Source organism: Typopeltis vanoorti, chromosome 3 (assembly GCF_054136105.1).
Source record: "Typopeltis vanoorti isolate ZY-2024b chromosome 3, IOZ_Tvanoo_1.0, whole genome shotgun sequence".
Lineage (NCBI taxonomy): Eukaryota > Metazoa > Arthropoda > Arachnida > Uropygi > Thelyphonidae > Typopeltis > Typopeltis vanoorti.
The window spans coordinates 100,967,543-100,994,972 of NC_143551.1; the positions used below are offsets into that span (position 1 = coordinate 100,967,543).

The window sequence follows — 27,430 nt, forward strand, 5'->3', positions numbered from 1 at the left end:
CAAAAATTGCAAATAAATAGTTTAATTCAGTAACAAATGGATACATGAGAACAATGGTCAAAATATGATTATCAAAGTGCCTCAAATAAAGAATGTGGTAACCCCTCACAACAATGTTGTTTATAACAGTGTCCAGGAGATTAGATAGTAATAACCACTGCTCCTGCAAAATTCTCTCAAGTCCATCAAGGTTGCTGCTCTACCCCCCCCCCTTCCAGAGAGGAAGGTGCTGAGAGTAGCAGCATATCTACCTAAAGCATCCCAGACATGTTCAATAGGATTAAGTTAAGGAGACCATTGCCATTGGATGTTATGTGTGCAAGCAGTGTGAATGAATTCAAGAACAAGTATGATAGCAAGTTAGCAAGTGTATGTAGTATGTGGCCTCCATCGATGAGTCGTTGACTCCCTGGAGGTCTCTCTTAATAATAATAATAATAATGTGTCCCTTTCACAGATATTTGAGGGCTCTCTCCAGATCTGAGCATGCCTGGTATCGCTTTGCAGAGTATATCTTGACTTGTCTGTAAACAATATTGACCTCCCATTGGTTTTGGGTCTCCAGTTGAAGTGGAGCTTGGCTCATTTCAGATATTCTCTCTTGTGGCATGGGGATAGGGGGCACACAGACTACTAGTTGCCTAGCATACAGACCACCTTCATGAAGCCTTCTGTGCACAGTGAAAGCAAATACCAATGTTTCCTTAGGTCAAATCATAGCTGATTCAGGGTAATACTCCTGTTTCAGCAAGTATTGGTCACCTATTGTGGCTGTAGCCAGTGACTTTACTTCAATGTATCTCCAGGATGCTCTTTGTAATTTGGAATTATTTCCATAGTCTGTGAACCACAGAACAGCCTCATGTGCAACCATCTGGCTACATCAGCCTGACTTTGGCCCAGCTAGTCTTGCGATGGCTGAACCACCTGAATTCACAGTCAAATGAGGTTTTGCAGCCATATCTGAGAACTGAGAATTGTGCTATCACTGAATGTCTTCTTTCTTTTAAGGTACAATATACAAGGAGCAGTCAATCACCTACAAGCAAAGTTAGGAGAAACCACCAACGAACCATGGCCAAGTTATCAACAAATCCAGCTACAACCTTAATGTAGGGGACTTTCACTTCTGGAAAAAGGCCTGAACTACACCATTGCACCAAGGTCAGTTAACAAATGAGATTTCATTTATCACACTGAAAGAGGTCTAAAATCCCTTCCCTCCAATTTAGCTGACAAAATACGAATAGAAACATCGTGCATATTAAACTCTAATAAACAACTAAGTTACAACCTGACCAGAACAGAAAAATGGGGTCTTAAATCCTTAAAAAATAACTAAGACATTATGATTACAAAAGCAGATAAAGGTTATGCTTCCATTGTCCTCAATCAGACAGCATACCTAGAAAAAATGAACCAATTGGTATCCAACCACAACACATACCAAATGGTGAACTAAAACCCTATAAACAGCATAAAACAACAGAATTAATCAAATCGGTGATCGTGTGGCCAGAGGAAACAATAAAAAAATTAATAACACATTATGCCTGCGCTCCAAGAATTTTTGGCCTGCCAAAAATACACAAAACAAACACACCACTACGACCAACAGTTGAAGGAATCAACAGCCCTAATGATCACTTGGCCAAGAAACTAGCTGCCACACAAGGAGTTGATAGGTCATTCCTCCTTCTCCTACATAAAATATATACAAAACTTCACAAACAAAATTAAAAACATCACACTCAACGACAAAGATTTATTAGTCGGCTTTGACATAACTGCCCTTTTCACTAATGTCCCAATCAATGATAGTATTCTTCTCTTACATAACATATTTTTGCCTGACATCACAGCCCTCTTTGCCAAAGTACTCTGCTCCAGATATTTTGTGTGGCAAAATAAATTTTACCTACAAGACGTTTTTGAAGGTATGACCATGGCTCACCACTTCCTCCCCAATAGCTAACTTTTACATGGAAGATTTCGAGCAAAGAGCTCTAGATTTAGCCAGATTAAAAGCCCAAAGTCTGGCTCAGATATGTTGATATTTTTGCCATTTGGCCCAATGGCTGCAAAACATTAAATACATTCCTAAGCCATCTGAATAAAAGACAGAAATGTAACCAATTCATCATCAAAATCGAAAACGCTTCCTTTTCTAGACACGGTCTTCACACATCTTCTCTTCAGGCTGCTGCAAACCTACACACACACACAGGCCAATACATACATAAAAATTCATACCACCATCCAACACAAAAACTAGGAGTAATCAGCACCCTCAAACACAGAGCCCTAACAATCTGCTCCAATGAACAAGCTCTGAACCCAGAATTTGAAATTATTAGCCAAACATTTGTAAAAAAAAATGGCTATAATAAAAGAACTGTCTACAAGATACTCCATAAAAATGCCACTAAAAGTAAAAAAGATTACTACAAGAATGCCATAGCAGAAAAGCAGAAGAAAAGTATTGTTTTAAGTAGCGTTATATCTATATTTTCTGAAATGCCCCTCATGTAGGGGCATTTTGGAAAATATAGATAAAATGCTACTTAAATACAATATTAAGACAACCTTCAAACCCCCGGCAAAATTAAGAAATTTGCTTAGCTCTTCCAAAGATCCTCTTCCATACCTGGCCCACTAAGTTTACAAAATTCAATGTACCTGTAACCTACCCTACATAGAGGAAACAGGATGCACCAACCCAGTCAGAAAAGATGAACATAAACGGCACATTAAATACCTCCACTATGGTAAAAACAGGCCTATCAGACCACAGAACTGACTGGAAAGACACCAAGTCGACTGGACCAAAACCTGGTTTGAAAGAAAATTCAAAGCTTGTGAAAATGCTGAAATATCATCCAAATACGAATGGAAATTATGGATTAATTATTCCAAGAATGTGGAATAATTATTCCAAGAATGTGGAATAATGGACCCATCTTCAACCCGTGTAGCAACAGGGCAACCACAAACAGAAGAAAATCTCAATACAAGAAGACTTTAGAAATTGTTTAATGTAATTCTGTTTTTTATTTATTTTATTTTATATTTTTTAAAATTTAATTTAATTTTTGCTTTAATTTAATCAATTACCCTAGCCAGACCAGAGGTCTGGCTAGGGTAATTGATTAAAAACATTTAGATGCATCTTATTTTTGTATAGTACCATGTCATGTAGCTTGTATCATGTACATATGTTTTTCTGATGATGATCTCAGTACAGGGGGTCAAGACGTCAAATGTTACTTTCTTAATGTTAAGTCAAGTAATTATTCTAACATGTGTGTTGTGTCTATAAATTCTTCACTATGAACAATAAAATGTCTTGATCTCACTCCAGACATGAAATGGAAAACCTCTTTCAAAATGCCCACTTCTATTCGTGGCTCATTTGCATATATTGCTAACAATGCCGCTCATTTGTACATGATAACCAGACTTAGCATCACTTTTTGACTTTCATATGTCTCATCTGAGTTATCGTAATTTTTCTTTGTTCCTTAATTTATGATAGTTCCAAAATACTTTTGCAAAAACTCAAAATAATAATAATAATAAAAAATAATAATAAATTTAAATCCCTTTTGTAGTCTATCCTCTCAGTAAGCAAATTACTAATACATTATAAAAAAAAAACTTTCTGTCGCTCTATACTGAAAAACAGAATTCCCAATATTCAATCTCAAAAGCTTGAATAATGAATAATGCTATTACTATAAGTTTGTCTCGCACAGAAAGACAATGAAGACTAAATAATAATAAAATATAATAAAATAATTAAAATCCCTTTTGTAGTCTATCCTCTCAGTAAGCAAATTACTAATACATTATTAGTATATGTTATTACCGTATATGCTGGCATATACGGTGAGCCCTAATCTCCATTCAAAATGTTTATTTTGTGTGATAGTAACCATATAAGATAAACACAAATTTTAAACTTACCAGTTACATTTTCTTAAACATTACTTTTACTTTAATATAGTATAGGCATAACAATCACTTGAAGTGTTTTCTTTACTGTAATTTATGAGTGATGTCTTCCATATGAGATGATCAGTAAAATTATTTCTTATAGTTATAGTGTCTTTGGTTATTGCATATTGCAATTCATGTGACCATCCGTCTGGTTTCAGTAGGATGTAAATGAAAAAAATATATACTTGCTCTACTGAATACACTTATTAAATACAAATAGTTTATACAAAATATATCAATATATTAACATGCAAAAAGCTTATCAGAATAGTACATATGTCTAACATGAAACTACAGAGTAAATTAGTGTAGTAGCTAGATGACTGCTTGATGATGTTTACCATTACTGAACTTCAAAAGATACAGATTTTATACCCAGAGTATAAGATGACAACTTCTTCAGCTTGCTGAACCTCTAAGTTTCTTTGTTGCATGTACCAACTTCTTCCATTCTTTACTGTCTTGAGGCTCTTTCATTCCAGTACTAGATTCCCATATCAGCTAAGTATTTTTGGATATTATCCTCCCAGTGAGTGCATCTGTAGTCTACCTCTAAGTCACTTTCCATCAGGCTTCATTCTGAATGCTTGTTTAGCCATTCTCTTCTCATCTATTCTTTCTATATGCTCTGATTTTGTCAGCTAGAAGTGGGAATATATATGGTTCATATAGTTCTTGCTTATGCCTTCTTCTCCATTCACCTGATGTGTTATCTCTTAGAGGTCCATAGACATTTCTGAAGATTTTATTTTCACAGATCTGCAACACTTTTACATCTTGGTCTGTTATGCTCCAGGTTTCTGCTCCCTATAAAACAACAGGTCTAATTGACTGTTCTTGTATACTTCTGTTTTAATTCTGCTTGATAGAATTTCAGAAGATAGTAAATGATGCAGTGAATGATATGTTCTACTGGAGACATGTATTCTATCTTTTATTTCTATACTAATTTTATAATCTCGAGTAATCAATATTCCAGAATATTTCACAGAATTGACACTTTTAGATTTAATGTTATCAATCGTAAACTAGTCATTTTCCCATTGATTGTGATTTCTACATATATTTAAACATTCAATTTTATCCTGGTTGATTTGTAATCCTAGTTTTTAGGAGCAGTTTTGAGTTTTCTAAATGTTTTTCTAATGTCTTCATTTTTTTCCAATGAGGCATATCCTACTATTACTTATCTTGTTTCAATCCTGTCTTAATATCAAAAGGTTCAGACCTAATTTCATTAGCCAATACATGCTTTGGCTATCAGTGGTGCAAGTTTTAATTAAACATTATCTTATGAGGTCCTTTATTTATTCCTAGTTCGTCTAATACTTTCCCAAAGGTCTCTCTATGAATGCTATCATATGCTTTTCTAAAGTCTATAAATAAAATATGAACCTGTAGATTATATTCCTTTTTTTCCTCCCTTAGTATCTATAAATGTAAAAATCTGGTCAAATGTCTTTCTTTAGAATACTACTTAGTATTCACCTATATTTTCTTCAACATAAGGTAAGATTCTCTTTAGTATAATATTAGATAAAAATTTGTAGCCTGTTGATAGTAGTGATATCCTCCTGTAATTCTCACATTGATTTTTGTTTTCCCTTTTTATGTACTGGAATGATTAGCAAGTCTTTCCATTCTACAGATATTTCATCTTTTTCTCCCTATATTAAATTTACCGGCTTATGTCCATGAGTGGTTAATTCACTTCTGTTAAATTGTGATAGATTGTGAATTTAGGAATTCCAATCTTATCACGGTTTAACAAACATAACCCAATGAAAAGGAAAATAAATACATGTATTTGTCTCTAAGTGTTATAATACAACTTTGTAAATATGTTAAATGTTTCAAACTTAAGAAAAAGGAGTAGTTATCAAGTATTTCAAGAAGAGATCACTCACTTATTTGTGTAAATAACAGTGGATGTGTAAATAATTAATATTTGTTAGAGCCATAAGTATTAAGAGTTGTTGAATGACTTGCACAAAATTCTAAAGGGGATGTAAATCCAAAGGTCACGAAGCAGTAATGCGAGGGGAGCGGTTTGCCCTGGGCGATCGCATACCGATGGCACAGGAGAAAGGTAACGGAGAAAGATGGTCTCTGTGACGTTGACCCACATGACAAAAAGCTCCAAGCGCTAGGCAGACATCGTGGGAGTGCAAGAATCGCCGAGATAGAGGGTGAAATAAAAGGGTCAAGAAACCCCAAAACAAAGCTTTTTTGGTTCCTCCACTCCGGAGGTTTTTTGGTTGAGGCATTGGCAGAAGTTCAAGGTCCGTAGTCCCGTGGAGCGAGAATAGGTCCAGCCGTCCCCAGAAGGAGGGGTTACGAACTCGTCATGCAGAGATCGTGAAAGTTCACCGATAGCAAGGAGAGCCACGTGCGTGCTTAAAGCCAGCAGAGGGAATCTATGGAAAACTCGATCAAGGAGTGACAATTTCCTATGAATCAATTAGTGTGATGAGCTTCCAAGATAGATAAGTAGAATTTACTCATTTTGTTAGCTATGGTTGAAAGGATTTGTGTCGTGTTGTGATTCTGAGGAAAGAACATCAATAGTATCATAAAGAACTGAACTGTAGTGATCTAAAGATGAATACCATAAATTTATTGCTTCCTTATAGAATTGAATTATAATATGTGCTTAAAGAATGTTAAGATAAAATTCAGAGTGAAGATTGATAGTAGTAATGAATTGTAAATGACATCAATGCTATCTAGAGTGGTCTGGTTGTGATTGAATTAAAGTAATTATTGCTGTGAATGTCATACCTAGCTAGAGTACTTATTTTGTTGATAGGATTGATATTGCTAATATAAAATAATCAGTTTTGAGTATTTGTATGTTCTATGTTAACCTAATTGTCAGGAAATTTCTTAGAATGAGAACTAAAATAACATGTACTGTATATATATATTTATAGTGTTCAATAAACCTTGCTTTTGAATCCAATTAAGACTGCCTGTAATTTAGAATCCGATGCACCTCTTATAAAAACTTAATACGAACCTAAGCAGGAAATTAGAAAGTGGAGATTTTGGCCACGTCTGCAAGATCAAGGTATCACTTAAGTACATTCTTGAGATCGCCACTCGATTGATATAGTTGTTTAATCTAAAAGCCCTAAGTGGCACAGCAATAAAAAATAAATTTCTTACAGCTTTATGAGAGGTTGATCTCAGATACTCTGATACACAGGTATTGGCTCACCCCTGAGGCAATTCCTTTAGTATTCAGAGGTACCACGTGATACCTGAAAAGGAGTCTTACGAGTATTTGTATGATAGACTAAAAAGTACATATATTAGAAAGAAGCCGACACAACACTTCCCAGATATTTAAAGAGATCTACTATTATTTCATCGGTATGTGGTGCCTTGTTGTCTTTGACCTGTTTTATACTTTCTTCTACTTCTGCTAATGAAGGTTTAAATATTTTTGGGTTACAAGTATTATAAGTATCCTGTTTAAAGGACTCAGCAGGTTCACCACAATTTAAAAGTTTGTTAATGTACTCTCTCCACTTGTTTCCTATTTCATCTCTAGTGGCTAGTGTTTATGCATTCTTATTGTTGATTATTGTTATTTTCATATGTGGGCCTATTTTTTGATTTTTAATTTCACAGAAAATTTTCTATAATTATTTACTGTGCAGTATTTCCGTATTTCTCCAATACAGAAATACTGTACAATCTGCTCCTTCAATAAGATGACCTTCAATAACATACATAACCCCTAGTTTCAGGATTTTTTTTTTTTTAAACTTCACATATTATCTTATATGTCAATATATAGTAATTTATTAAATACAAATTTGAAATGAATGAAATTACTATGATGAAAAAGGAAAACGAATAAATGATGATACAGTAAGAATTAAGAATTAAAATATTAGTTCACTGAATTGCTTGATTTAAAAATAATCGAATGCAATTGTGTAAGTTAAGAAATTATAAGAAAAGAAAAATGCAGGGAATCCAAATAATCCGAGTAGTTGAAAATTTTTTTAAAAAAACTATATAGCATATAAATATTTACACCATAGGAATGAAAAACTCAACAAGTTTTGGTATTTGAAAATGTAGGTTTCTGTGGCTTAGCAGTTCTGGGGGAGGCTTTCAGTACTGAGACAATATTATGATGAAAATAAAGTTTAAAAAAAAATAAACAATTAAAACCTGACAAGTTTTCTAGTGCACACAATTGTACTAGTACAAAAAATTGTTTATAGTCATTTTGTTGTGTAAAATATTTTGTACTAGTACCTCTGATAACTTACGAAACTTGTCGGGTTTTAATTGCTTTTTTTTTTTTTTTTATTATTAAACTATTTATTTATATCATACTGTGGTCTCAATACCAAAAGCTTCCCACAGAACAAGTTTTGATATTCTTCTGAAATTCTGTGAATTTGTTTATTTTATTTACTTTTTCAAATACAAAGACTGAAGTTATCTACAGAATAAGTTCAGTCATTGTTTTTCTTTCTTGATGGTTTTATTTCTGGTCTTATTATATATAGGTTTCATCTATATATAATAAGAACAGTAGGTATGGATGATATTTAAAACCAGCACCATCTAAAAAACAAGTTTCAGACTCACTGGATAGCAGTCAGCCACAAAAAGTTTGAAAAGCTATGGCTCCTGAAGTACTGTGGGTAAACTAAGGGTTAAATAATCTGAGAACTCTGCACCAGAGAGAACAAGCATAACATGTTTGTCAAGATACTTTTCAGAACTTCAATAAGCAAGTGTGGTGATCCAATATCATGTCATGAAAATCACAAACAGTCATGGGTTTGAATCCCACGGCTGTTTGTAAATTCATGGACAAAAACAGATTGAAAAATGTGGTGAGCTGAAAGAAAGAAGAGATGCTATCCACTTGGGCCAATCATGCCAGTGATGCAACTTATTTGTCTCACTGATAAGAATAAAGATTAAGAACAGTAGACACAGAAAGAAAAACAACATGCATGAGAAAAAGAAAAAAAAAACATCCCAAATCATATATCACAGAACCAAATAACTTGGGTTCAAAAAAAGATGATTGTTTAACCGGTTTCTAATGATGCAAGTTTCATTCCTTCATTTCTTTACTTTTTTCTGCAAATTAATTTTAAAAACTGCCCTGTGTTCATCCTGTATATCAAAATACATACCACATGAATTTAGATCAGTCAGTACTACTGACTGTAGAAAGCCAACAAGATCAAAGTGCAAGTTATTGCTATGAATCTGTTCTACAATCAAATCTTGAACACTTCCAAGAGCTAACATACAGGATTCGTGAATTTTCCACCTGTAAAAATAAATAAATAAATATTATTTTAGTGAAACCAACACTGAAATTCAATGACCAATAATTATTAAAAAGAATCACTGCAATAACATGAAATATTAATCATTTGACAGACTGGTTGAATGAGTAAATAATGCTTTTGCTCTCCAATCAGTAGACTATGGGACTGTTAATTTGGTCTAAATTCCACTGAAAGGATAGATGTATATAAATATATTTTCTTAGAAGACTGTTTTATAGTATTTAGTATGAGATAACCACCCTACTTACTGAAGGCGTGAAATGACTTGGAGAAGGAAAAAAGTTATCTATTTAGTTCATAGATAAGGGTTTCCTGGATAATCTAAACTTCAGCCTATCTGGAGTATGTGTGTTGAGGCAGTGCTGTGAGAACATCATGTTGGAGGCTTAATGGAATATATACAGCACTCGGAAAGGATTAAAACTGACTTTTAATACTTCCAATATTTCGTCTCAGTAACTGAGACATCTTCAGGGATTACAAAATCTAATGTGATTGCAGATGTATGATTTAATCTTTCTTCTAGTTGTCTTCGGAGTTGGTGTCTTTGTTCTCTCTGGGCAAAGGTTAGATCAGGTCGGCATGTATGCGTGACTGGGGGCAAATGTCCTTTAGCTTGTTGTTTATGGGTGCTATAAATTTGGATGTGTTTGTTGGTGTGTCGCAGGTCACTTTCATGAGACGTGGAAAATTCGTTCCATCCTTTCTTTTGTTTATGGATCGATCCAAAACGATGGCATTTAACAATGTTTTTGGGATCAAAATTGCATTATTTTGTTAGTTTGCCGACATCTTCTTTTAAGAATTCATCGTTTTCAGTCAGAAAGTTCAGGATAATGTTGAGTTTCCTATTTTCGGCCTCAAGCGACTTGTGTATCACAGATGCGATTAGTTCATGAAGTTCGTTAGCTGGTACGGGTGCACTTGCGATCGGGCACTGGTCGTTGAGTATCTCGAGCTTAGTTTCCAACTTTCTGATTTTGGAGGAGAAAGTATCTATCACATTATTAAGCTGTTGTTCGAGGTTCACTAGCTGTTTTACGGAAGGGAGGCACATCGTACAGAAGTAGGGCTGGTTGAGATCGGTAAAAAGCTTTATCGCTGATTCATCTATTTTCGCGCAGGAAGTATGCAGCCAGTTGCAACAGAAATCGCACATTATACTTTTTTTTTTCTTTCTTTAACTTTGGTTTCACAGCTGCGCCACTTCTTGATGTCATTCGGCTTGTTGGCGATCAGCGATGTTACGCTGATGGGACTGGAGGTAATCTTCCATTGTTGGCCTTTGTTGCCGCTATCTTTACTTCACATGGTAGGCATAGCGCTTTCACGTAGCTGTTTTTTAATTGTAAAAAATAGCTGATTAATGGACTAAGGGAACTTACAAGTTGTGCTGAAATAATCAGCTCCTTAGTACCTCTGTTAGTTTTTTGTTTAGTGCTTATTTTGCACAAAAAAAAAATTGTAATTACAATGAATTGCGGGAGAACAAGTTTAACGTAACTTATTCACAGGCGCCACCTATGATACCATACACATAGTAAATAATCAAAAAGAGAACAGAATTTCTAAAAGAAACACAAGTGGTCTTCATTGATTATGAAAAGGCCTTTGATAAAATTAATAGAAAAAGTTACAAAAAATAAAATAGTAGTCAAATTAGAACATATCACAATGGAAAGACATATCATGAGGAGTATGGCAAAGATTTACCCTATCAGCTCTACTTTTTAATATTAATATATATATATATATATATATATGCACTGAGGTTGATTTACTCGGTTGTTAAACATATTTTTTAAAAGAATTGAATGACATAAACCGAGAGTAAATGAAAAAGGTTTAATGGTATCACACGACTAGTTTCGGCTTTTTACAGCCTTCTTTCATGGTGAGGGATAGATTTTGGAGAAGGAATAAAATTTCAACCCATGCTGAGGGTACTTTTTTCTGCATCTGAAAGGATGTAAGATGATTTATTAATTACAACTTTGTCAGGATTGATGTGGGGGTTTCGAGAAGTTCAGGTCATTTTGTATTCTTTTTAGTGCTTCAAATTTCCTAATAAGTTTTAATTTCTTGTTATATTGGATTTGGGCTGCTTGAGACTCACTACGCATACTAAAGAGATGTCAACTTTCATTGTCTAGAGATTCTTCAAGTATTTGAGATAATGTACTTTTTTTGGCAAACAAAAAAGCGAGAGTACGTTTTGTGTTGAACTTAGGAAAGACTGCATGGAATTTACAGCGTTTCAGAAAGACTAACCTGTCTTTTTTTTCTTCTTTTTTTTTTTTTTTTATAAAAACACCTGAAGGAGGCTGTAAAAAGCCGAAATTAGTCGTGTGATACCATTAAACCTTTTTTTTTATTAAAGCTATTCGTGCCGTCGAAGATGAGCTTTCGCGCACTTTGAACCACGAACTTTGGTCGATTTTACATGACGTCTCATGTACCGCTGCCAAAAAAGAATTTAAAAAAATATGAGGCCGACAGATGAAAAAGTTCGAAAAATTAAAAAAGAACTCTACCGTCTTTCCAAAACCTGCTACCAACACGGTAATCAACCTTTCTTCAGTCACCCTGAAGCCTGAAGCACTCAACGCGCTGTCACGTGGACACAACTTCGCCATTGCTCCCAATAAAATATCTAGTGAGGATATTATGATCCAGATCGAGCGCGGAATCCGCCACCTTCCACATCAAGTCGCCAACAGTGTAAGACTGGATGTAGCCTGTGTCCTTTCCAAAGCAAGACCACCAAAAACCAACATATCAAACAAGGAATATAAAGCTCTACAGGAAATGAAGAATAAAGAATTAGTTATCACCAAAGCGGATAAGGGAAATGCAACTGTAGTACTTACCCAAAGTGACTACACAGGTAAGCTGAATGCTCTTCTATTAGATCGGGCCACTTACCTCCCTATCAATTACAATCCCACCAACTCTCAAATTAGAAAACTTCACAGGCTCCTTAAGAGAGTCACTTCTTGGCCTGTAGAAGTTACCAACAGATTAAAGCCGTTTAACTCTATACCCCCCCCCCCCATATTTATGGACTCCCAAAAATACATAAAGAAAATGTACCATTACGTCCCATAGTGGATGGCATTGATTCCCCCACACATACAAATTAGCTAAAAATTTGGCCAAAGTGTTCACACACACTATACTGGCAACACACCATCACACATAAAAAACTCAGCCCATTTCAAAGCTAGCATAGAAACCTTACACTCCAACATACTGACATAATGGTCAGCTTTGATGTGTCCTCTTTATTTACAAACCCACTCAAGGAAACTTTAGAGCTAATCCAAGCTAAATTTTCTCCCGATATCTCAGCCTTATTTCAGTTCACAATGAACTCAGGCTATTTCGTTTGGCAGGGAAAATTCTACAAACAAATAGAGGGGACAGCCATGGGTTCACCACTCTCCCCACCCTTGGCCAATTTCTTTGTGGAGACCTTTGAAGAAAAAGCCTTAGCCTCTGCCCCACAAAAACCAACCATATGGCTTCGCTACTTTGATGATGTGTTCGCTATTTGGCCACATGGCTCTGAAACACTTCTCTCCTTCTCAACACACTTAAACAACCAACACCCCAGAATCAAATTCACTCTGGAAAAAGAGGAAAACAACAGCCTCCTTTTCCTAGACACACTAGTCACCCACCAGCCTAATGGATCCTTGGTTTTCTCAGTTTACAGAAAACCCACCCATACAGGCAGATACATTCACCAACAATCCCCCCCCCCCCCACACACACACAACAATATGGAGTAGTGAAAACACTATACAACAGGGCTAAACTAATCTGTTCAAACGACTTGGCCCTAAACACTGAACTAAATCACATCCTCAACACTTTCTCAGCCAATGGCTAATCCCCCCCCCCAAAAAAATAGAACCTACAAACCACAGATCCCTCCCCCCCACACACACAACAAGGATTACTCTAAATCCATCACCATTCCCTACATCCGAGGCACCTCAGAAAAGATTACCAAAATCTTAAAAAAAACATGACCTGACCTCCTGTTACAAACCTTACAGAAAATTGGCATCCCTTATCCGCTCCACTAAAGACCAACCACTTCCCCTAGACCTACCTGGTGTTTGCCAGGTCCCTTGCAGTTGTAAACTGTCTTACTTTGGCCAAACAGGCAGGACAGCGAATATCAGAATTTCAGAACACAAGGACTACATCCGTTTTCACAAATACAGTCATTCTGGGCTTGCGGACCATGATCTGGATACACGCCACAGAATACGGTGAAAGAAAGCTACAGTGATACACCGTAGCAAATACAAATTTGAAAGACTCTTTATGGAATCAGCCTCAGCCCTGAGAAATTCTCCAAACCTCAACAAATTTGGTTGTATGCGACTGCCCCAAATTTGGGAGGCCTACATCTGCAGACCTTCAGCCCAACGGCCAAAAACACCTACTTAGCCCGCTAGAGGAACAATAGCTTCATCTCTTCATTCCCAGTTTCTGTGTTGTAGTGCCTACGTGCACGTAACTTTTTTGTAAGTTCCTTTAGAAAATGGCAACGTGACGTTGCCGAAATATCGGAAAATATTTATTAAAGTTTAATTTAATTTATATCCTTAACTACGTTGTTCTATTCCTTAAGTGTTTTAATAATCTACTTTCAAACTGAATGGTTATTCTCAAAAAATTACTAAAAAATATCTTTTTAATCCTCCTAGTCGCCATACTGAAGAAATGAATAATGTTAAAGGCAATATATCTATACCATACATAAGCTCAGTCTCAAAAATTAGCAAAAGTTTTCAAAAAATATAATATTAGAACTTTATTCACTCTGCTTCCTAAGATCGCTCTCTAGTGAGCCGTCCAAAGCCTAGCCATCACAATCTAAAATATCCCGGTGTATACAAGATATGGTGTGACTGCGACATTCCTTACTTTGGCCAGACGGATAAGTCTACTGAATTGCGTATGGAGGAGCACAGGAGGGACATCACTTACAAGAGAACATGTGCCAGTGCTTTATCCAGCCATGTCCTTTTTTCTGCCAATTCTGATGATCATTACCATAGTCATACAATCCTTTGGGATAGATCTAACAACATTTTCCATTGCCATGACGAATTGGAGAGAAAAATTGTAGAATCTAGAGAAATCATCCTCAACCCTGTACATTTAAATAATAATTTAAGCTACACCCTCCCAGACTGTCATTCTGCTGTGATCACATACTGGTGCTCACGAGATGCTATACACATGCACGCACTCACCCAACAATGTGGCCAACGAAGGAACAGCTTTGAATACATTAACTACAACATTTTCACATTAAATATGTATAGTTAGTGACTTTCCTGTGCTGTTCCCAGTTTTTATCTTCAATGTTTTTTTTTTTTGTTGTTTTTTTATGAAAACACCTGAAGAAGGCTGTAAAAAGCTGAAACTAGTCGTGTGATACCATTAAACCTTTTTCCTTTACTCTCGGTTTATGTCGTTCAATTATTTTAAAAAAAAAAAAAAATATATATATATATATATAGAAAATTATAACAATCTGGAAACAGCATAACCCATCTGGCATACAAATAAATCCACACTATTATATGCAGATGATGAAATTATTAGCTACATCAGAAGATGATCTAAAAAGATCAGTAAAATCATTACATGAAATTTCAGAACAATATAATATGAGAATATTGAAAGTAAAGACAGAACTAATGACCTCTAATAATATCTACCTACTTCTGGATGCAGTTCCTAACTACACTCTTCAATACCCTGGTGACCCTATCAGGGAATGATCAGTCTAGAATTTGTTGAAACAGTACTTTCTTCCCTCGTATAATAGAATTTCCTTTCTCTCCATCCACTCATTAGGAATCATATGTGCTCAGATTCAAACTGAACAACCACATTGGGGACACTGCTATCTTGCACATTCCTTCACACAATTAGAAAGTTTCTGTTTATGTAGCTGACAGTACTCTTCAGATGCTCTTGGTCTGTAGTATTATCCAAACTCTATCTCACAAAAAACCTCAATGTCATTACTTGTATTGCTCCTACTATCCCACTGGAGATTTTGATTCTAATTGAATTTAATTCCTCTACTATCATCAGCAATACCTCCCTACCCTTCCTATCTTGTTTGTCTTCCTTAAATACACTGAACTCATCATTCTGTTCATGTAGAGATATTGTCACCAGTGAGCTAGAAATGATAAATTTTGTCAGTCACATTCTTTATTATCCTGCCTATCTTTACTCAGCAAACAGCTGTATTTTACCTGTCAAAACCTTCCAAATATCATTGATGTAAGGAATAAATAACAATGGACTAAGGGCTGATCCCTTTGTACATTTGTCACCTTAATCTTGCAAACTCGCACTTCTCATAGATCACCATCTGATATTGGTCAGTCACCCATCCTCTTATCCAAGCCAATAGTTTATAATCCAATCCAATATCCTACAACTTATGCAACAGCTTTCCATACTAAATCCTGTAAACAGCCATCAAGCCCAAAAGTATCATGGCATATCCATTTCTGTATTCTAAATCAAATGTAACATTATAAAATTTGAGACAAGTTTTTATTCAGTTTGTGGAACAGCTCTAGTTCCTCCTCATACACCTGAGTTTCTTCATCCAGGGAAGAAGTAATTTGAGCTCAATGTTGCTCTGCGCAGTTAGCCCAGTGGCTGTGCGCTTCGCAACCATATGCCTGGGGAAGGAGTTTCCTAGGTTCGATTCCCGTCAGCGAGGTGAGGAGCTGAAGATCTTCCTCAGCAATAGCCAAGTTAGCCAGTCTTGGGTGTGGACAGTAGGGTTTTTTCCCCAGTCTATCCTGGAGTTTTTCATCCTGCAAGCAGGCAAACCGGCCTTGAGAATTCAACACTATAGATATAGGACACACCAGGGTGCAGGACTGACCACCTTATCCTGTGAATGGTTTGAGGTCCGATGATTAATATACCCTGGACACTGCAAGGTAAAAGAGGGATAAGGAAGATTAGATGAGATAAAATGTGAGCAAGTTGCTCAAACACTACCTTCCCTTAGGAAACCCATGCTGTTCATTATAACGCATAGATTTACTGACAATCTAATTGTGCATGGGAGCTCTTACCAACAATTCCAAAATCTTCAATGCCACTCCAGAGATACTACAGGGCAATAATTAAACATCTGTTGTTAGCACCACCTTTTGCAATGGGATTATGATAGATTCTTTCTTATCCTTTGGCATTTTCCCTGTTCTGAAACTCAAATTATAGTCTGGTCAAAGGCATAGCTCAGCTGAACAATCTTTTAGCTGATATCTCACCCATCCCTACTGCCAAATTTTTATTCAGTTTGTGGAACAGCTCTAGTTCCTCCTCATACAAGTGAGTTTCTTCATCCAGGAAAGAGGTAATTTGAGCTCAATGTTGCTTACATAAGGTTGACAGCTGTTAGCAAAATGGATACTTATCAGTTGAGCAATGAGCCTGCATGGCTCAGTCGGTATAAACGAAGCCCTTTGGTTAGAAAGACCTTGGTTTGATTCCTGTCTGTGAATTAGGAACCTTTATCTGGTCTCTTTCGACAAAAGATGAGTTAGCCAGTTTCATATGGAGGTAGAGAGTTTTTTCACCTGGAACTCAGGTTTTTTGTTCCCCAGAACAGGCAAGCCAGCCTCGTATAGACATGCATGGATTACAGTTGGGAATACGCAAGACCCAGTCATAGGCTTGGTTCATCAGCTATGCAGCTCCCGGATAAAATTGTGGGGGGGGGGGGGGTTGAGAAGGTGTCATACCTCCCTTTTACAGGGAGGTACTGCACCATCATACAATATAACTTTTCTTGCCTGTACAGCCTTATAATTTTCCTAACTGATATCATTTTTATGCCCACAGTTTTCTTTCCACATCATCCTTCTTATGTAGCTCCCACCCACATAAGATTTTTTAGAAATCTACAGTAGTTTCATACCATGGGTGAATTAAGAGTTTTTTTTTTTTTCTATTTTTATTCATTTTATACATATGTTTTGTATTTTTATATATATATATATATTTTTTTTACATAGTCCAGAAACCTACTCTAGAGACCAAATATAGAACTTTTACAAGCTACTTCAGGTGTCTAGTGAGTGGGTGATGGTCTCACATCGGCCAAAGAACTTTCTCTCCCACCTAAAAAAAAAAAAAAAAAATCACAAAAATCACAAACCATGCCCATGTGGGATTTGAACTCATAGCCAGTTGCTTGGTTGGAGAGCAGCTAACCACTTGGTTAGCATTTCATAAGAATTTCTTGCTTAATAAGATTGCACATCTATTTCACTCCTATGTTGTATATTCCTTGAACTCTAGGTACACATTCTGACAATGCATCATTTAAGTATTTTTTTTAAATGCATCCTAGACAATGCTGATATCCTTCTCATTCAGCAACTCATACCATGGTAGAACCTAGTATGCTCCTCACTTGGTCATAATTTCCTGATTTGTAGTTTGGCATATAATCGTTTCTGAGTAGGACATAGATATACCTAGCCAATTTCCAGAATCAGTACAGCATTATTACTGTCTCTAAGTGGATGAAGAGCAGTCATTTCTTTAACTGAAATCCCTTCTGACACTATAATCAGATCTAACACTCTTTGACCTTCAGTTCCCTTTGTCCAAGTTGCTTAACAAAGTTGTCTCGCAACAGCAGTTTCATTCCTCTCATGGGATTTCACCACTATCCAATCCATCTTTGGATAATTAAAGTTGCCCATTACCAGAGCTTGAAAAATATACTCGTCTGCTCATTTGTGACAAGTGAAAATTTTTTGTTGACAAGTAAAAAAAAAAAAAAAGAAGAATTTCAGTTTCGTTGTCTGTTTTATTTACATAATGTGACTCCATTTCATATTTTGTCTGAGTTCTCTATATGTTTACCTTACTTAAAAATCTACTGGGGAATGTCGGGGATTATAAATACTTGTTTTTGTTGATTTGCACCAATTTTGTTGTGTTGGAATACAACAAGTGAGAGGATAGGATAAAGTCACATTATTTTATGTTTAGAGTATGCTCACTGATATCATGAGGTGACCAATTAATTATGACATGGCAACCTTATATAGATACGAAGTGGATAGAAGTAGTTAGCTTGTTTGTTACCTGGTGATGGAATATGAAGCATTTGACTGTTAATAGATAAACTAATGTAAATAGATTTCAACTTGGAAAGTTGAAAGAAATATTTATTTCTCCAAAATATTTTTTTATATTGATTCTAACCTAAATGTTATTTGAATGTTTTTTTGAGCTGCCAGCCATGACATTTGACATCAATGTTCCTGTTCATCAGATAGTGTTTTGGAGCAATCAGAATTCAAAAAAGGTACTAATGTCATTATACATAGAGACCTGAGGGTGTTGTTTTATTGAGTTTTTATGATGCTGAATATTTTAAAGGTTTTTTTCCTTCTAATGGCAGAGAAAAAATTGTTCCCTCACCCCAATATATTTGCTTCAGTTAATATATTTGCTTCAATGGTACATATATAAATTAAAATTCAAGTGATTCAGGCAAGTGTCAGAAGCATGAACACAGTAAAAAACAGTATTACTGATAAAAAAAAAAACAATGATAACGATGTTAATAATTATTATTACTTGACACCTCCAGGGAGTCCAAAGACTAATCGAGGGAGGGCACCTACTCTACAACTCTCCATCTCCACCACCCACAATCTACAATGAACCACAACTACACCAATGCCATCTACCGCCCACCACTCCCACTAGTATTTTCAGGGACAATCACAAACATCCAAGCCCACGGCGGGATACAAACTCGCAGCCTTTTGGCTGGAGAGCGGATACGCTAACCACTCGGCCAACCAGGCTGGCTGATTGGCCGAGTGGTTATCTTGCATCACTCAAAAAATGCATGAATTTTTTTCTTTGTAAACTGATAAACCCATTAATGATAAGTAGTTAATATATTTGCTTCAATGGTACATATGTAAATTAAAATTTAGGCATAGCATTAGTAATAGCTTAAAAATTCACCAGATCTGAGATTAAACATGTGAGTATGACATATTAGGCAACCATGGTAGAGTAAGTATACCTGACTAGTGACTTGCCTATCTGGTGAGCTAGCACAAAATTTTTCAAGCCACTGCTCATGACAATTACTTGTTAAGTACCCAATCAGGTTAACTTGATTTTTTTTCAGTCACCAATAACCAACTTACTAGGTCTATAATAACACCCCACTAGGTATTTGATCTTGTTTGAATCCACCTCACACCATCACTCCACTCCTATCTTGTTTATCCATCCTAAAAATACTGTACCCTTTACACTCATCATCTTCTTTTTCCTATTTAGGATTTTAGGTCAAGTGGCCTGTTCTGGTCTCATGCCATTGCTTCCTTGGTCTTCCAATTCTTCTTCTTTTTTTCCATTTATTTTATATCTGTAAAGTAATTTTAGCACTCTACTACTGTCCATTCAATTTAGACATTCTAATAATTTTTGTCTATATTTACTTATATAGTGGTTAATTGGTTTTAATATTCAGGGATTATAATTTTTTCATTTGTTTTATGGTCCCACTTGTTTTTCACTTGTTTTATGGTCCCACTTGTTTTTCACTTGTTTTATGGTCTGTTTTTCTGAGAAATTTTAGATCTACTGTTTTTCTGAGAAATTTTAGATCTGCTGTTTTAATCCATTTTTCACTCTTCTTTTTTATGGTCCATGTTTCACTTAAATATAATAAAGATGGCTTAGATAGGGCATTATATAGTCTGATTCTGGTGTGTTTTTGACAAGGATGGTTTAAATATATTATTTATTATACTGTTAACAAAATTGGATATTTTAATGTTTATATCTTTTTCATCTTCATATGATAAGTCACATCCCAGGTATTTGAAAGTTCCTTGTTCTAAGATTTTATTATCTATCACTATTTTACTTCTTATCGAGTTTTCTCCTTTGAAAGTCATTATTTTTGTCTTTACTTTTGATATTCTCATATTATATTGTTCTGAAATTTCATTTAATGATTTCACTGATCTCCATAGATTATCCTCTGGTGTAGCTAATACAATTTGATCATCTGCAAATAATAGTATACTTATCTTTATTTGTATACCCAAATGGGTTATGCTGTTTCCAGATTGTCAGAATTGTATATATATTAAAAATATATTTTTACACTCAAAACCAATTAGTAGATCTGCCATTGAGAGCCAGGGCTCACTAATGTGCACAGTCTGAGACCCAATGTTTTCATCAATGCAACAAACTCTACGCCTTTAGTTTCTAATACTCCTGCTATTCATGTACAGACATAATACGATACATCCAGGCTTTTTTTTTTTTTTTTTTTTTTTTTTTTTTTTGTATACTCTCCTCTCCTCTGTAGTATGAATGACCAAGTTGCTTAACTTTCAGATTCCTGTTCATATCTAATACATCACATATATACATATCCTTGCACATACTTACATGTGAACTGAACAAGCACATAATCATCCTCTCCTTGCAGTCACCTCCACATAATTAACAGAGTTTAATAACTTAGTCACACTTACACATTGATTCTCACCATTCATCCTATCAGTATCTAGTTTTCCTGACTCTACATATTACGAGGTAGGTTCCAAAAGTTTCCGGACTAACATATAAAATTTGCACAAATTTTAAAATGCCGTGCATGACAGATAGCACCACCATCTCTGGGGAGCTTAGTGTACCAGTTTCAACTCTCTATCTGCAACATTCAGTTGGAGGCACTTGCTTGACTAAGATGTGGCATGCTAAGTGGTTGCGATGTTAAAAATTGAGTACTGCACTGCAATAAAGTTTTTCACCAAAGAAAGGTTTCTCCAAGTGCTATCAAACAGTGAATAGATGGTGTTTACGAAGAAGCTTCTCCTTCATATTTCCACTGTGAAAGAATGAGCTAAAGTTTCACCTAGGAAGAGAATGCAACGAAGATGATCCTTGTGATGGTCAGCTTGTGGAAGTGATGACTAAGGAAAATGTCTCTTTCTCTTGTTGAAGAGCTACTGCTCAATGACAGATGGCTGAAGCTCAAAGAAATCTCAACTATGTTGAGCTTTCTATAACAAGTGTCTTTCACATCATTCACAAGAAGCTTCACATGACGAAGGTCAGTGCAGGTTTTAGAGCTTCGTCAAGGGAATCAGAGAGAAGTGCTGGAATCAATTGTCACCATGGATGAAACCATGGTCCTTTATTATGATGCGCTTTCCAAAGGGGAATCCATGGAGTGACACAAACCAGGCAAAGCATCGCCATGAAATGCAAAGGTCACTCAGTCCACCAAGGAGATCATGGCAACAATCTTTTGGGACTGCCAGGGAATTCTCTTGATTGACTTCAAGGAAAGGAATACCACCATGAACACAGAATACTATGCTTCCTGTCTGCACAAACTGTGCAATGCCAAGTCAAGGTTTTTGCCTGCTTCACAACAATGCTCCAGTCCATACAGCTATGGTGGCAAGGCTGCAGTAAAGGAGTGTGGCTTCCAGGAAATGAAACACTCATCCTATAGCCCAGATCTAGCATCCAGAGACTACTACTACTTCTTAAAACTGAAGAAAGACCTTCAAGGAAGAAAATTTGCGTAATGAGGTGAAAAATGCAGTTTTAGACCATTCTGCAGACAAATGTACACACTATTTTTTCAAGGGCATAGAAAGGTGAATTCAAAGATGTGAAAAGTGTGTTGCAGTAAAGGGAGATTATGTTGAAAAGTGACAGTTATTTTCTTTCTATCATCTTTAAAAGTTAGTCAGGCCAGAAACTTTTGGAGCCACCCTCGTAGGTCTCATAGCAATAAATAATTTCCCCAGACTCTGATACCAAACACATTGAAGTGCAGGCCATCCCTCTTAAAATCAGTTCTTCCCTCAAACTCTCTCACTTCACACATCCAAAAACTCGCATCTATTCCTTCTACAATACCCTCATCAAATGAATCATATCAAGGTTCTCCTTAATTCTCAATAACAAACGAATGATTTTACCACATTATTACTTTCACTTCTTCAAGCAATTTGAACTTATAAAACTATGAACTGGATTAGAAATAAAACAGTTGATTTGAGACTCAAAACCACTGATCTGAGAAAAGTGGGAGAATGAACAGATGTCATCAATGGGAGAATCATATTCAAAATGAAGATGTTAGACAGGAACATAACATTGTTAACATTCTTGAACATGTGAACAGGGCTATCCAAGATGGCACTGGACACTAAAATGAATAGGAAAGGAAATGTTATGCAAACAGATATTTGGTTCCAGGATGGCATGAAAAATATTCAGAGGAAGATTTATCAAGGTGTGTGGTGATGTAGTTAATAGTGCTTCAGAAGGCCCTAATTGTAAGACTGACAATAGTAGAGACCTGACAAATGACAGATTTATTTAAAAGAAAATTGTTGATAGGAATCTAGTAATAATATTAGACTTGATTATGCAGTAACTAATATTTAGGAATAAAGAATGATGACGTAACTTTCGCATTTATCATTCTGCTACTAATTTAAACTTCTTTTTTTTATTTAATTGTATTCACACATGAGAAAATCTGAATAATCAATAGCACACAGTACCAAAAGTAGGCAAAAGTTATAACACAGAACTTATAATTTTTCTTGAAAAGATAGAGGATGTAGTTATCAGGAAATATTTCATGAGAAAGGTAGTTCTAGAGAACAGCAAATGGAATGAAAGCATAAGAGAAGCAGTTATAGTGAGATCTGTCAGACTGTAAAAGTATGCTGGGCAGCTGCTGATGATTGTGTTTTAACATACATAGAAAGCAAAAAAAATGATATATGCCAGTAGAGCAGTGTCCACGAAAATATGCTAAACTAGGCTGCTTGTATAAAGAGGATACTGACTTCACATCAAATTGCCTTATATCCCACAATGGAAAGATTTAATTATCCTAACAATAGTAATTAAGTGAAATGAATTGTAAATTATACTTGCCAAGAAATTATACTCTTATTAAATCTTTTACCCAGGTGTAACCACTTGGGTGAAAGATCTCCACATCATGGGAAAAGCAACTACCCAGACTGGTTTCAACCTTTAATGAGGCCTCATCAGTGGAAGCCAGATTTAAAAGAAAAGGTTGAATAGAACTATAATCAAACCCTAAAATTTTTTACATAAAGTAACATATCTTGACAAAAGAATACTATTATCTGTTATTCACCTGATATTGAAAAGTGAGTGTGCGACCAATCTCAATTTGTAAATACAGTAGATTCAGGTTAATTGGTCCACTAGTTAATCAGGGCAGCCATTTTATTGGGATAAGTCTGGAAAAACAAAAATAAAATGAGAATATAACAAGTATTTGCTTAGTTTATTTGGGATATAATGCGTTTTTAATTGGACCAGCCAGTAACCTCTACCACGTGGAGTGTTAGAAAAATATGTAAACTTGATTCAAAAATTTAGTGCTGATGACACCTGCAATACTGACAAAACAGGACTATTTTATTGTGCCACATTGGATGGATCCCTGTGTTATAACCACACTACACTCTTTGGATCAATAAAAGCAATAGATAGTATATCAGTGTTATGCTGTTCAATTAAGTCAGGGACTAGTAAACAAAAGCTGCTAGTTATCGGAAAAAGAGCCAGGCCTTAAAGGAATTAGGATGGCGAGTTTACCAGTTCAGTACCATATCTGAATATTTTAAAAATTGGCTTATGGGTTAGGACATGGAATTACAATGGATATCAACAAAAAAATTTTTATCCTAAAAATTTTACTGGTTCTTGACAATTGCTAAGGAGGTCAGCACAAAAGTTAATTCTTTAAAAAGCAATGCAATTTATGAATAAGCGGCAAGACCATTCAAAAACTGTTTTGCACACTATTTTAAGTTTTAAACCACAAATATGCTGGATTTGGCTAATAATGAAAACAACATTCCATTAGATGTGAACCACATCAGAAAGTAAGAAGTGTTTGTCTCCAATACTAAAAATGAAAATTTTGAGGAGGAAATTGAAGCAGAACATCAGAGGACATTAGAAGAAAAATAAAGTAACGAGGATAACACTTCCAAGATTGAATGAATGATTATCCAGGATGGATTATGACTATTTCATGCAGGATTATATAACAGTGCTGATTTTGTTCAATTACAGTCAGCGGAAAAAGAAAAAAAAAAAAATCAGTTCCTACAATGTCATTAACTGCTAAAAACTGACTGCATACATGTTTAATACACATATAAATGAAATTATTTTTATTGCAAATATTTCACTTTACTTGTAGATTATCTACACAATAAATGAAAAACTAGTCTAAACTTGTATTTTGTCTTATGTACATACACTTTTTAAATGCAACTTCATTTAATTCGGGTAGCTGCTCAATTGGTCCAAATTATGCTATTCCCAATGTAGTCCAGTTAATCAGAATCCACTGTACTCATAAATGTACTTATCATTCTTCTAAACGTGCTAAATTCCAAACTTATGAATCTTATACGAAAATTACTAAAATGGCAAGCTGTGCATGTTTCATACTACCATTACTTCAATTTCAAAACCAATGAACTGTACAGGTTGATTAAAGGTCAAAAGTAGGTCAACTGGGAGAAGATCTTCATACAACATTCTACAGAATGGGGTTTGTTGTGGCACACCAGGTAATCAGGTATCTGTTGGATACCAAATGAAAGCGGATGGACTGGTATTATGAGATTTAGCCCAATGTTCTGCATTGGCTTAAACCAAAAGAGTGATGGTGCAAGATAACCTGGTGGCATCACAGCTGACATGATAAGTTCCCACTATTTTCGTAAGGAAACTAGGACAAACAGCAAAAAGTCAGCTACTGGAACAAACGACAACACGATTTAAGCCAAGCACTCTCTTAGCACATAATTCCTATTGCCAAAACAAAAAAAACAGATTCCTCTTAATAACAAAAGCTACAAGATGTTACATTCAAGTAAAAATAATTAGAGAAGAGAAGAAATGAGCAGCTATAGTATTCAACACCAAACGTGGTGATGTGGAAGGACATCAAAATGAGGAACTGGACTAAGATTATTTGCGCCTATGATTGCATAGACGGTTCTACTATGGAAGAAGGGAAAGAATTTTTTTGTCACTAGAGAAGGCAGTTAGAGACAAAATTTAAAAATAATGTAAAGAAACCTTTTTAGGTCTAAACAAATGCATGCAATTAATTACATCATTACAAGATTTTGCACATCTTTGAGCAATATTTTAGAGTGCAAAAATATTACAGATTTTGCAAGAAAATCCTGTACAGGTGCTGATATAATCCTCTATAGCCTGATATGTGGAAGTAATGTGCTATAAGTTTAGCAACCCATAATATATAATATTATATAAAGTCAGCAACCAGAATGGTTTTGCTATACCAGTTCTTACCTGATCTTTGAAGTTACACAAATGTGAGACCAATAAATAAATGGGAGAGTGCATGTACAGAAAGAGAGATAACCGATTTCTCGAGCTCATATCTCAGTTTGTATAACAATGTTCTTTTTCAGAAAGATCTGGATTTAAATCCCATCTATGATACAAAGAACATTTAAAAAACTGAGATTGACGAGATTAGTCAATCTCTTGGGAAGGTGCCAGGATTTTCTTCACAGAAACCCTGGAAAACCATTCATGTTTTTAGAAGAGAGTTCTCAACAACATAGAATATGTACAATTGACATATGTAACAGATTATCCTAGCCTATCTGGAAATCTGTCATATTTATGACATCTTGACATCATATAAGATCATATTAAGGGGAGGTTATAAAAAGTGTATTCTTTTTAACATTTTGTTCTCAAATGTAAAGAGTCTACTTCATTCACAAGTTAACTTATGAAAGATAAAACTTTTCATAACAATACAATTTAGATACACAGTGTCACAAATATTGATGTTTTTCTTTTTATCCTTTGCACTAACAAAACTTTACCGAATTTACAAAGAATTTGCTAAAAGATCAGGCCAAAAAAGGATTATCAAGACTAGATTTTCACTTCATGACAGAGTAGAAAAATAATGAAATATGATGATTATACATAAGGTCAGTTGCAATCCATATATATTCTTTAATTCTGATCTCAGCTTATCAAAATAAGCTTTGACCAAAATAAGCATAAACAGGGGCAAGGAACAGGTATTACAGGACATAGGAAGTAACTGTCTTTGGTAATGGGCAGAGAGAAAGAATGAATGAATGAATGAATGAATGATAGTTCTCAAGAGTTGAAAGGCAATATGTAGATATGTTTGCAAAGAACTCTTACTATCTGCTCCAATTTCCCTTCAAAGTTGAGAATGGCAACTCTTAATGATTGGATATGGCCATATCAACCTGCAAATGTAGGCTTCCAGTAAACTGAAATTTGAATGATACCACTAGGAGTATCCTTTATTAACATGTCCTTTCCAAATAAAGGCTGGTCATTTGATTTTTGTTCACCAGAAAACTTGATTAAGAAGCAGTACAAGAAAAGAAGAAAGCAAAAAGTTAATACCAAGTAGGTCTCCAGTACTAAAAGAATACAGAGAAAAATGTGACAGAGATAAGCAATGTGTAAACATAACTAAACAAAAGTCATGAGAAGACTTTAGTAAGAATATACAAGATAAACATCCAAAAGGTGGTAAAATGTTCTGGGGGGGGGGGGTGCCTATTAAAAAAGCTTATAAATGGAGAGAAATTACCAAATTACTGCAAATGGATTCCAAGATGATAATCGTGACATGAAAACAGAAGATAAGCATATTCTAGATGTATACAGTAATTACATTGAGACGACTTAAACAAAAGCAGTGAAAGAACAGTAATAGATAATATCTGATCAGAAATGTTCAAATATGGAGGCATAAAAGTTTTGCAGTTGGCCACAGGGCATAATTCAGAGGAAGGGTCAAAGCTGTATAACTGAGAGGAGACCTCCACATAGCCTTTAAAGGAATGCAGAGAACTGACCAGGGCTTCTGACTTAATTTCCAATCCTCACCTTCTCACGGTGCA

At 35.3% G+C, this 27,430-nt stretch overlaps 1 protein-coding gene across 1 annotated transcript in view; it reads right to left on the reverse strand.

The window, feature by feature from the left end:
• The window catches only part of Ipo9 (Importin 9), a 493,522-nt gene that overhangs the window by 254,092 nt on the left and 212,000 nt on the right, over nt 1–27,430 (reverse strand). The window contains exon 12 of the mRNA XM_090390464.1: nt 9,174–9,313. Within this exon, the coding sequence (XP_090246590.1) occupies nt 9,174–9,313 (140 nt within the window). The remainder of the gene's footprint in view (nt 1–9,173; nt 9,314–27,430) is intronic.